The sequence below is a fragment of the Salmo trutta genome, chromosome 14, assembly GCF_901001165.1.
Source record: "Salmo trutta chromosome 14, fSalTru1.1, whole genome shotgun sequence".
Classification (NCBI taxonomy): Eukaryota; Metazoa; Chordata; class Actinopteri; order Salmoniformes; family Salmonidae; genus Salmo; species Salmo trutta.
The window spans coordinates 63,050,824-63,063,469 of record NC_042970.1 but is presented as its reverse complement, the minus strand read 5'-3'; the positions used below and the strand labels follow the sequence as shown (position 1 = coordinate 63,063,469).

Sequence of the window (12,646 nt, the reverse complement as noted above, 5' to 3'; positions counted from 1 at the left end):
CTCTCCATCTATCTCTCTTTATCCTGCTTGCTCTCTTTCTCTCTGCCCCTCTTTCTCTCATCTCTCATTCTCCCTCGATCTCTCTTTCTCTCTCTCTCTCTCTCTCTCTCTCTCTCTCTCTCTCTTCCCCCCCCCCCCCCCAGTTAAGTGAATACTACTCAGTCATGTTGAAGGTCCGTAGGAACCAGTACAGCCATTCCATGACATAACTTTACTCTCTAGTCCCAGTTTGGCTGGGCTCCAAACGGTTTCCTCCTCTCCTTCATGACAACTGATCTGATGAAAGAACAAATGGGATGGTTGAATGTGATATGTAAAAGGATCGGATAGCCTTAACACCCTATCAGTGGTCTCGAGGTGACGACAATAATAGGAAGCTGTTGTAACAGCTATTAGGCTATGTATGCTATTGCTGAGGCTTTTTAGATTGGGACTTGTATCTGTAGCCTGGTCCTAGATCTGTTTATATTTGACATGGCAATGACCGTAGGACTTTGTTAGAGTCTATAAACAGATCTGGGACCAGGCTATTGTAACTGCAATTGTGATGGACTCGGATACAGACTGAGATCAAGTTCTCTGTTGGTGTGCCTCCCGTTGAGAATGAATGGTTTGAAATCTCACCAGTGAGTCTACTTACGACCGGCTCCTGCACTGTGGAAATCACATTATGTCTGAAAGAGCACTTTCTCTCTCACATGCACATAGACAAACACACCACACACACACGCCATAAGACACTGGCATTGGGAGAGCGATCCCAGACTGGCCCCCCTAGGAAGACACTTTAGGCTGCTGTCAAGGCTTCTCCACCACCCACACATACACGCTGTCCAGTGACAAATGACAGAGGAAGTAGGTTATCATTGATGCCTGAAACAACCCGTTTTTCTTTGTCACCATTCCAACCTTCCCCCCCCAAATATTAAATAACCTGCTTCATCACAGAGTACGACTTAAATTTCTTCCTGCCATAGACTGGAAGTCACACATTAATACAGGCTCATTTCTTTGTTTTACCGCATTGGGCAGTTGTATAAGCCGTGACAATTTCTCACTATGCGGCTATCATTTCAGATAAGTCTCATTTTGAGGCGGTGTTCAATTCAAAGCACAGCTGGGTGCTAATGTGCTCATTTCCAGACAGACTACATGGCCATTCCTATAGTATAACCCAGAGAAAAGCACAGTCGGTAGCAAGCTTTCAAGCATAGGTTTGAATGTTTGATTTAGAGGTTGACTGATTATTTGGAATGGCCGATTTAATTAGGGCCGATTTCAAGTTTTCATAACAATCGGTAATCTGCATTTTTGGACACCGATTATGGCCAATTACATTGCACTCCACGAGTAGACTGTGTGGCAGGCTGACTACCTGTTACCTGAGTGCAGCAAGGAGCCAAGGTAAGTTGCTAGCTAGCATTAAACTTATCTTATAAAAACAATCAATCTTAACATAATCACTAGTTACTACACATGGTTGATGATATTACTAGTTTATGTAGCTTGTCCTGCATTGCATATAATCGATGCGGTGCCTGTTAATTTATCATCGAATCAAAGCCTACTTTGCCAAACGACTGATGATTTAACAAGTGCATTCGCAAAAAAAGCACTGTCGTTGCACCAATGTGTACCTTACCATAAACATCAATGCCTTTCTTAAAATCAATACACAAGTATATATTTTTAAACCTGCATATTTAGTTAATATTGCCTGCTAGCATGAATTTCTTTTAACTAGGGAAATTGTGTCACTTCTCTTGCGTTCTGTGCAAGCAGAGTCAGGGTATATTAAGCAGTTTGGGCTGCCTTGCTCGTTGCGAACTGTGTGAAGACCATTTCTTCCTAACAAAGACCATTATTAATTTGCCAGAATTGTACATAATTATGACATAACATTGAAGGTTGTGCAATGTAACAGCAATATTTAGACTTAGGGATGCCACCCGTTAGATAAAATACGTAACGGTTCCGTATTTCACAGAAAGAATAAACGTTTTGTTTTCGAAATGATAGTTTCCGGATTTGAGCATATTAATGACCTAAGGCTCGTATTACTGTGTGTTATTATATTAAAATTAAGTATATGATTTGATATTTGATAGAGCAGTCTGATTGAGCGGTGGTAGGCAGCAGCAGGCTCGTAAGCATTCATTCAAACAGCACTTTCCTGCATTTGCCAGCAGCTCTTCGCTGTGCTTCAAGCATTGCGCTGTTTATGACTTCGAGCCTATGAACTCCCGAGATTAGGCTGGCAGTACTAAAGTGCCTATAAAAACATCCAATAGTCAAAGGTATATGAAATACAAATGGTATAGAGAGAAATAGTCCTATAATTCCTATAATAACTACAACCTAAAACTTCTTACCTGGGAATATTGAAGACTCATGTTAAAAGGAACCACCAGCTTTCATATGTTCTGAGCAAGGAACTTAAACGTTAGCTTTTTTACATGGCAAATATTGCACTTTTACTTTCTTCTCCAACACTTTGTTTTTGCATTATTTAAACCAAATTGAACATGTTTCATTATTTATTTGAGACTAAATTGATTTTATTGATGTATTATATTAAGTTAAAATAAAAGTGTTCATTCAATATTGTTGTAATTGTCATTATTTTATTTTTTTGGTCCTCCAATAATCGGTACCAGCTTTGAAAAATCATAATCGGTCGACCTCTTTGGTTCTTCTGGCAGAATTGCACCGTGGTCAAATCAGAAGATGTATCGATTTTAGCCTTCTCTGTCAGTGTGGGATGAAGCTATAGCGAATGCATAGGCTGACTGGCTCTACTCACCATCGCTTGCTGGCGAGAATACGAACAATGCTTTGAGTTATAACTGTTTTATAGGCTAGTCAATAAAACAGTAGTTTATGCTCAGACCGTATGAGACCGTCAAGGTGTAGCTCAGGGGTGTGTAACGCAGCGCCTTGATTTCTGCTGTCCTGCTGGTTTCAAATTCTACCTGACTGACCACCATTTTCTAATAACTCAGATTTTATTGTGTTGTCCTTGATAGTGTTTAGTCTATATACTGCTAGTTGTTTGATATTTTTGGCTGAACGTTTTAAAGATTTTTAGTTTTCCCACAATTAAACATTTAGACATACATAATAGTTAAAATACATATCTAATCAATTAAATGTATCAATTAATCTGTGTCCTCTCCCTTCTCCAGAGGAGATCCTGGACCGGTTGAGGGCCAAGCAGGAGGAGGAGCTGGAGGAGGTGAAGCGCCGGGCGGCCGAGGAGAGGGAGAAGGCAGAGGCGCAGAAAACTCTCCGGAAGGAGGAAGAGACGGAGGGGGGAGAGCCCAAGGAGAAGACTGATGACCTCGAGAAGAAGGGAGACGAGGAGGGAGCAGGGGAGGGTAAGGCTGAGAAGGACAATGACCAGGCCACCAAGGAGGGGACCACCATTACAGGTAAGAGACACACACACCATCTAACTACAGCTACTGCTACATCGTGGTTCTACAGGCTCTACGGCCTGTTTGATATTACTTTGTCTTGATAAAGAGCGACGAAGGCCTAATTAATTATTGATCTGTTTCCCACAGCTCTCTTCTCTTTCTGAGCCAATTAGAAATCCCTTGTGTTGCTTGTCAACACATCGGAGACCACTTTGTCATCTTAAAACAATGCCTTCAGCAATACTGCTGATAACCCCTCTGTAATAAGCATACTCACACCAAGTTTTACTCAATGCCTGCTAGTCTTATTACAATACAGCATCTTCTATATACACACGCTGGAAGTGCTTGTTGTGCATATTCCACACAGTCTGATACATACACTTTGACCAACTCTGTTTGAAATGTGTAATTTTTATTGGCTGCCATCTTGGCACCAAAAGTTCCAAGATAATTACATTCTAGCGAGAATGCACATTTGAATGGAGTTAGAATGTTTTCAACATGTAGCATAGTTTGCCAAATTCTGAATATCTGCGACTCTGATTGTAGCTGAGCTGGCTCCCTCTACTGGTGAGGGCGCCATCCCTGAGGGGAGTAAGCCTGATCTTCTGGCTCCACAACCCACCCTCCCCGCATCAGAGGCCCCCAGCCCTGCTGTGGGGGGGCAAGACCTCCCTACCGGGGCCCGAGAGCCTGGGGGCGAGGCCCTAACCTACATGGAGGGAATGCAGGAAGCTGAAGGTACCAAGGGGGTGGTGTCACTGTGAACTTTGAACCCCATTCATCAACCCCCTCCATTAACATCCTGTGTTTGGGTTGTTCCTCCCCTCACATCCCGCCTTCCCCTTGTCGGACCGCTCTACCATTGGTTGCTGTCCGCCTTGCATCCCTCATTTCATTGGCTGTCAAGCACCTCAATAATTTATCCCGCAAACAGCAGGATTTTTCATCCCTTTCGAACACCTGATTTTCAGCCTCGCTTTAGAACGCAACTCTGCTGAATACCTGCTTTTATTTCATTCCAAAATAACGCTTAAAGCTAATTGCTTTGATATGCAATCAGACTGAATAGCTTGGCATGAATCACAATGACTTTCAGGCATAGCATTTGATTCTGAGCCTTGCGGGCACTATTAACCAGTCAGCAGAAGTGCATCGCTTCTGGCTTGCCTGCTTGTTATCATTATCATCAGTGTGCCCACTGTTGGATGCTTTCCCTTAGAGAACATGTCTCATTGTGAAGTTTAACCATCATGGCTGCCATGATTCAATATCCATCTTCATGCGTTGCATTTTAAAAAAGAGCTTCACCTTTACTGTACTACTGGTGTAAAACAAAGTGTGTTGGGTTTGGCCATATGTTGCATTCCTGTCATGTTGACACTGTACCCTCAATCTTTCATTGGATTGGTGTCTTATCTGTTGACATCCTTATTCACCTCTGGGTAGACGTTGACCTTATTAGGCTTAGATCTACAATCAGCCTTACCCCTCCCTCACCATTTTTGAAGGGAAACTCAGAACTGACCTTGGATCAATGTCTGGGGGCAACGTCATCCTACTCCCCCATGCTCATCCCCTAAAGGGGTGATTGGTAATGCCTTTAATGCATGGGTCCAGATCATTACTATGTGTAAAAGGCTGTGTGTGGGCACTACAGGAATGACACGCATTCTGCTTCATGACACTAGAGGGAGCTTTTTCATGTCATTTGAACTTTGAAGGGACTGTCTGTTGGGTCTTCTCTTGAGAAGTCCACATCCCAGGCAAAGAAAAATATGTAGATTTGATTACATGCCACAATCCAAAATGAATGAAAAGGGTAGGTATGGTATAATTTCCTAATTCCCTGGTGCTTATTCGTTCGTTTGGGTCGAGGCATATAGCTAGATCTACATACATGATTGCGTGGGATGTGGACTCATCTTGACATATGACTAACTTTGATGTCGGGAAAATATGTGTCAAACTTTGCTTTTGCGGTATAACATCCCTTTAAAGCATGATTTTAAATAGTGACATGCGTTGTGATTTTTTTTTTGTGGTTGGCAGAGAAGGCAGGTTCTGAGTCTAGCTCTCCCAGGGGAGAGGGGGTCCCCAGCCTGAGCCAGCCCCCTCAGCCCGGTGGTGAGGAGAACAGCAACAGCAGCACCATTGCCAGGGAGGCCCCCAGGGTCCCGGAGGAGCCCGACCTGGCCGACAGGTCCTCTCAGTCCTCTATCAACAGCCAGGACGACCAGGGGGTGAACGGCGAGGCCGGTGGCAAGCGGTCGGCAGTCACTCCGGGCGGCCGCATGGTGACCCGCCTGCGTAACCCGGAGAGTAAGCTGAGTCAGCTGAAGAGCAAGAAGGTGGAGGAAGCCGTTCACGAGGCCAACAAGGGCTACAAGGAGGGCAAAGAGGTGATCACTATTCATCTACAAATAATACTGACTACCCGTTGGATTCCTAGCTATCCTTAGGTTGTTGCCCGGTGTACCAAACTTTGTTTGAGATGACCTTATATTTTTCGTAATCGTGGGCCAAATTCTTTTTCTTCTAAGAATATCATGCATTTATTTCAAGTGTCGCTCGTCTGTTATCGAAATATAATATATTTGATTTACCTTTGATTTGACCCCCCTCTCCTCACTCCAGGTGCTGGTGGTGACCCCGGCGGGCGACGTGTCGCGCCTCAGCACGCGCAGCCTAACAAGTAAGGAGGTGGTGATGAAGGGCACGCTCAGCCACTTCTTCAAGCTGGGCCAGGAGGGAAAGTACCGCGTCTACCACAACCAATACAGCGGAAATACTCTGGCCCTCAACAAGCCCCAGCACCGTGAGGACCTGGACAAGCGGCGACACCTCTCGCACAAGGTAAACTTTAAGATAAAACTTATTTTAAGATAACTTTAGCTTGCACACACCTGAAGGAGTCAACAGAAACTTGAACAGATAAACACTTGCGATAAGTTTTAAGTTCAACTGTTTAAAGGGATACTTTGAGATTTTGGCAATGAAGCCCTTTATCTACTTCCCTAGAGTCTGATGAACTCGTGGATACCTTTTATGCCTCCGTCCAGTATAAAGGAAGTTGGAGGTAGTTTTGCGAGCCAATGCTGACTAGCGCAATGACTGGAAGTCTACATGATAGCAATTGCGCTAGTTAACAACTTTCTTCAAACCGCACGCAGAGACGTAAGAATGGTATCCATGAGTTTGTCTGACTGTGAGGGAAGTAGATAAAGGGCTTCATTTCCAAAAACTCTGATGTATCCCTTTAAGTCTATGATGCCTCCTTTTAATCGTGTTTGTATCTTGTACAGTACTGGCCCTCTATCCTTGTTTAATTTTAGCTGTTTTTTTCTTCTATTTTTCTAATTGTTGCTCCTTAAGGCATTTTTTTATTTTGTTTTAGATGTACAGTGCTTTGGGATTTCCCCATGTAAGGAAAATCTCTCTACAAAAAAACTGTTATTTTATTATTCAGTTTTGCATGACGCCGGCAGGCGACTTCAAGTGGAACGGCTCCATCCACGGCTCTAAAGTGCTGACCATCTCCACGCTACGCCTCACCATCATCCAGCTGGAGACCAACGTGCCCGCACCCTTCATGCACCCCAACTGGGCCTCACACAGGTACGGATGGGATGTGGGCTCTGGGTGGTTTTGAGATCCTAGTTGGTTGATTTTATATGTTTTGAAAGAATACAATCAAAATGTTCTTAATCCATGAATCTAAGCTGGGGGAGGGTTCTACTAAGTTATATGGAATTGTTTTAAGAAGGTCATACCAAGGATCATTTAGCTATTTGGTTTAGAATTTTAAGACCCCATGAAGTATAAAAAAATACATTTGGAATGATTATATTTTTTTGCTTTACTGCTATAAGCCCATACAAATGTGTTGAATAACATTCACTACATTGAACAACAATCCCCCCGAAAAATCAAAGGGAAGTTTGTTTTGAAGTGTCTGTCCTATATCTGAGAGATATAAGAAATCAGGAAACATCAAAACATTTTGGACTTGTATTTAACCCCTTATTTTTGGCATTAAACAGTCTCCATATAAACTTCCATAAATGTTTTCAACTGGTACCGGGGGACCTTCAGACGAATCTTGTGAGGCCTGTGGGTGTCCTAGAACAAAACAACCAACATGTATATGTTCGTGAGAGTCTCACCTTTCCACAGAGGACTCATATTAGTGCTGTTGCCCAAACTGTTCAGACGCTACAGACAGAAGTTGGCAGATCGTCTGTACTGACTTCAGACGAGTCCCAAGATGCAGAAGTGCGACATAGGTGGATGAGGTGGATTGAGACGGGTCGAATGTAAAATACCAGACATCTCTAGCTTAAACAGTTTTTTATTTGTATTTTGTATTATGCTAATTAGATTTGTGGGGGGGGGCGTGGACATTGACCTTAGGGGGTTAAGTGTTCGTTTAACCATTGTGTGCTCTTCCTCGTTAGGGGAGGGGGGCACAGGCTATTATTCAGATACTAATTTGTGACATTATTTGTTGATAACATATTTGTTTTTACATGTTCATTGACGTTAGCGTGCTCTGCTCTTGTTCAGTTCTGACCCCAGCAGTCCCAGGGGACAAATAAAGTCACACTGTCATGATTTAATGTCACCATGCTTCCATATGATGGATAACATCATTGTCTGACTCCCTTTGGCTTTGTTTTGGTTTTCATCAGGAACAACTGGATTAAGGCGGTGCAGATGTGCAGTAAGGCCAGGGAGTTTGCCCTGGCCATGGCCATATTGGAGTGTGCCATCAAACCTGTGGCCCTGCTCCCTGTCTGGAAGGACTCTCTGGGACACACCAGGTGAGTAGATTCAAAGCGCACACACTCACAGTCACGTCTTTCTCTTTAAATTGGCATCAAGTCATCAAGATAACCTATTTTACTGTGTTATGTCATCCTTACATGTCATTACCACTTCAAATAACGCCTTAATACCATTTAATCATACAAGTCTGCAGCCACTTCCAAGTCTGACTTCTTAGAACAAGTGTAAACCCTAGACCAGTGACGGCTGCTGACTACCCGGGGCGCTGGGTGGTTGGAGATGTCAACAAAGCAGCATGACAGAAATATAATGGAAAGTTTTCGAACGAACGGTAGTTTCTTTGAGAAGATACTGTATATAAAGCGATCTGTGTATTTGAACAACAGCAGAAATACAACTATTTTACTTTAGCATGTAAAAAAACAAAAACGACCACTGCTAAACATGCTGCCTGTGTTTTGAACAAATTAGATTATACTATTTAGAATGAGCAGCCAGCTCACAAACAAAGTGCACCAGGAAGAACACAACAAGCATGCAGATGCAATAAGTGAAAACACATTAGCTAACTGGGGATAACTAGCTAGCATAATGTCACAAAGAAATAAGTGAAGACACGTTATTAGACACACAACTCTGGTAACTATCGTTCTATATCGTGGAGCTCTGCTCCTAGTGGTTTAAGGCGGCGCGTAAACACTCTAAAATGTACTCCCTGCCTAACCTAACACTTCCCAACTTAATGAAAAGGTCTGTTCCATCAATGGCTGTGACCAAATCCCACAATACTGTAACACACTGTGAAAACAGACTGTCACAATGTACTGCGTCATCGGTCTAATCCGCCCTACTCAGTCCCGAGGCACCGGCCATGACTAGTGATACAGAATATGAGTCATACTAATCTGTATAAGCAGATAATGAACTCAACACTCTGTCGGTATTAAAGATGGGTCAAATAGTACTGTAACACCAGTTACAGAAACTATCCCTAATCCTTCCGCCCAAACACAGTCATAGACCTGTGGGCAGGATAAAATACATGATTCTACTGTGCCACCCCAGCCAGGAGTCATGTCATGTAGTCCTTCTAATAGGAGAAAGTGGACCTAATGGAAACCTTGTCCATTGATCCTGCGTTTCCCTCCTTAATTCTAGCCTTCCCATCAGCAAAGCTGAGTACAGGCTGAACCAATTTAGAAAGCCAACTCACTGATTCCTCAGTGTAACCCACCACACTTAATCCATAGGCAAAGCCAATGATTCGTGGGCAGATAACAGAATATGGGCCAGCTACTCTGCCTCATCAGATAGATAGATACCTCAATATTCCATAAATTTCAGTGACCGGTCTAATAGTAAAGCAACACTAGTTACAGCACTATTTCCCTCATCACTCCACCCCTACACAGTGGTACACTGGTGGGCAGTCTAGACCATCCTTGCTATACTGACGATGTCAAACAAAGGTCATGTCACACGTGTCTTACTCTCTGACAATTAAGAGAGCGGACCTAATGGGAACCCTGCCCAATAGTCCTGCATCTCTTATTAACTCAAGTTCTCCCTTCAGCCACGCTGAGTACAGAACGTGCTAGAGAGTTAGACGACATATCTAACAGGTAGAATCGGATAAAAGGAGACGGTGATGACCAAGACGCCCATAGCACAACGGTCTGTGACCTATATGAGCTCTAAATAACCTTCGGCATAACTGCCGGGTTAAGACGTAACACCGCTCTGCTCAAGTTGCCATTGTTGGCAAGGCAGTTGGGTCTCGTCGAAAGAGCACAAAAATCACTGACGTGCTTGGCTGTAGTCAAGGCAAGCAACAGTGCCGTCTTCAGAGACAAAATCTTGAGGGGGATTTGATTCAATGGCTCGAACGGCGTCTCGCAGAGCGCCTCGAGTACCAAAGTTAAATCCCACTGGGGCAGCGTGGCTCTAGCCGCTGTCCTAAGCCGCCACGTTCCCAATAGAAACCGTTTCACTAGAGGTTGGCTGAAGACGGTGTCTCTGCCAAACCCCTCATGACAAGCTGAAATCGTTGCCGCGAACACCTTAATGGTGGCGGGTGAGCGCTGCGTACCAAACATGAACTGTAGGAATGAGAGCACGTTCACGACCTGACAGCACACGGGGTCCACATTCTCTGTGGCGCACCATTGTGAAAACACGTTCCATCTGCTGGCATACGTCCTGGATGTGGAACTGGCACGCGAGCCCTGTATGGTTCTGATTACTGAATCAGATAACCCACGGCGCTCTAACCTGTCCCTCTCAGGAGCCAGAACCTCAGTGGCTGGCCGATTTAGAGGCATTTGCTCTATCATGCCTGCCGCCTGAGACATCGCTGCCTCTGTGGAATTGGCTGTGATGGCGCAATCAACATTTGAGTCATCTCCGTGTGCCACGGAGCCCCTTGGCGATCGGTATGATTTACAGCCCTCCTGTTCTCACGCGGGCTAGCAGTGGGGGAATGCAGGACAGCGGTGGAAATGTGTACAGGAGAACATCTGGCCACTGGTGTGTAAAGGCGTCTATCCCTAGTGGTGGTTCGTCCTGGGCTCGTAGGGAAAACATAGGGGACACTGCACGTTCACGCGTGACGCGAACAGGTCCACCTCGGCTCTCCCGAATCGTTCCCATATTTGGAGAACAATGTCGGGGTGCAGCTGCTACTCGTTGTCTCGGGGACCCCCTCGAGACACGAGGTCTGCTCCGACGTTCTGACAGCCTGGAATGTGTGCAGCTGTCAACGAGCGAAGGTGCTCGTTAGCCCACAGCCACAATTCCTCCGCCAGCCGGTGGAGTGCAGGAGACCTGACTCCTCCTTGGCGATTTATGTAGGCTACTGTGGTTCGGTTGTCCGACCAGACCAACACGTTGCGACCCCGTAGAGTAGACACGAAGTGGGTCAGAACCAGCAGAACTGTCTCCAACTCCAGGAGGTTGATGTGGCGTCCCGAGGGAGCCTGACATGTCCCTCCCCATCCAGTCAGACAAGCGTCTGTAAACACTGGAATGTAGGAGGACACTGCCCATTGGGACACCTTGCGTCAGAACGCACGGGTCTCTCCAATAGTTCAGGTCCGCTCTGAGCGAGAGGGGAACTACCAACAACCAACGACGGTGCCTCACTAGGTCCAGTCATAGTTGGGCAAACCATCGCTGTGTTCTGCGCATGTGCAGAAGTCCCAGCGGAACCACATTGTGGGCAGACAACATGAGACCCAAGAGTGTCATGACGGAATGTGCCGTCACCATGTGATTCGGATGAAACCTTCGTAGGGCTAGCAACAAGGCAAATTCGAGCCTTCATAGTCAGTGTCTAGCTGTAATCCCAGGTAGACAATTCAATGACTCGGCCAAGGCGTGCTCTTTTCCCAATTCACAGCGAACTCCATACGTGTGAGATGAATCACTGTCTGTGTTGTGTGTGCGATCGCCAGCTCTGCTGACGGGGCGAGAACCAGTAGGTCGTCTAGGTAGGCTAGTAGCCTTATCCCTTGACGACGCAACGGTTCCAATGCCGCCTCCACGCATTTGGAAAAGGTGCGATGTGCCAGGTCGTACCCGAATGGCATCCTCGTATACTCGTACGCAACCCCTTGGAAGGCGAAACGCAGAAACTTCCTGTGACGCGGATGCACTGGCACATGAAAGTATGCGTCTTTTAGGTCTAGGCTTACATAAAAGTCCTTGTTGTGGATACATTCCAGTAGACGTTTTGTCATAAGCTACGCTCTCGTTGAGAGTGCGTAAATCCAATATCCGCCTCGTTCCCCCCCCGTCTTCGTTGGCACTTAGAAGTAGGGCGAATATAGCCCGCTGTTGCTTTGCTCTTGGGGAACTACTGTGACCGCTTCTGCCAAAAGTTCTGTAATCTCTTTCACAAGAGCGGCTACTTTCTCTGGCGTCTTCATCACCGTCTCCACCACGCCCGAAAACGGGGGAGGAGTTCGGTGGAATTGGATGGCATAACCCTTCTCCAGCGTCCGTCAAAGCCAGGAAGAGAGGGTGCAGCTTCGCTGAGTAATGCCCTGAGAGCGAGAGAGCTCCAAGCTGTGGTACAGACAGAAGGAAAAACCTGTATTCCTCTATGGCCCAAGCCCCACTGTCCCTTGACACTGAAGTGGTGGGACAGCCCGGGGTGGGCCCCCCTCGAAAGGGGGAGTAAATATTGGCGCGTTCTGTGAGAAACGGAGGCGCAAACACTTTGGTTATATGTGTAACCTTGTGGTTCCAGCCCTCCGTGAACGCAGCTCAGGTCTGAGCTGCACTGACTGAGGCGCCTGCCTGATGCGGTGCATCATCCAACAACAGCGATTCCATCATCGGCCCAACATGGGGCTGTGTACACAAGCTGTGCCTCAAACCCTTATCCACATTACTCCTCAGAGTGTGTGGTGTAGGGTTGGGATTATTAGCGTGTT

General features: G+C 45.7%; 1 protein-coding gene across 5 annotated transcripts in view; it reads left to right on the top strand.

The window, feature by feature from the left end:
• Positions 1–12,646, top strand: part of LOC115208590 (nucleosome-remodeling factor subunit BPTF) — a 53,794-nt gene that overhangs the window by 11,404 nt on the left and 29,744 nt on the right. For 4 of the 5 annotated variants that reach the window (XM_029776764.1, XM_029776763.1, XM_029776766.1 and 1 more), the window contains exons 4-9: positions 3,186–3,431; positions 3,972–4,163; positions 5,475–5,824; positions 6,060–6,278; positions 6,892–7,040; positions 8,114–8,245. In XM_029776764.1, the coding sequence (XP_029632624.1) occupies positions 3,186–3,431; positions 3,972–4,163; positions 5,475–5,824; positions 6,060–6,278; positions 6,892–7,040; positions 8,114–8,245 (1,288 nt within the window). The remainder of the gene's footprint in view (positions 1–3,185; positions 3,432–3,971; positions 4,164–5,474; positions 5,825–6,059; positions 6,279–6,891; positions 7,041–8,113; positions 8,246–12,646) is intronic. The other variant, XM_029776768.1, reaches the window with a different exon arrangement.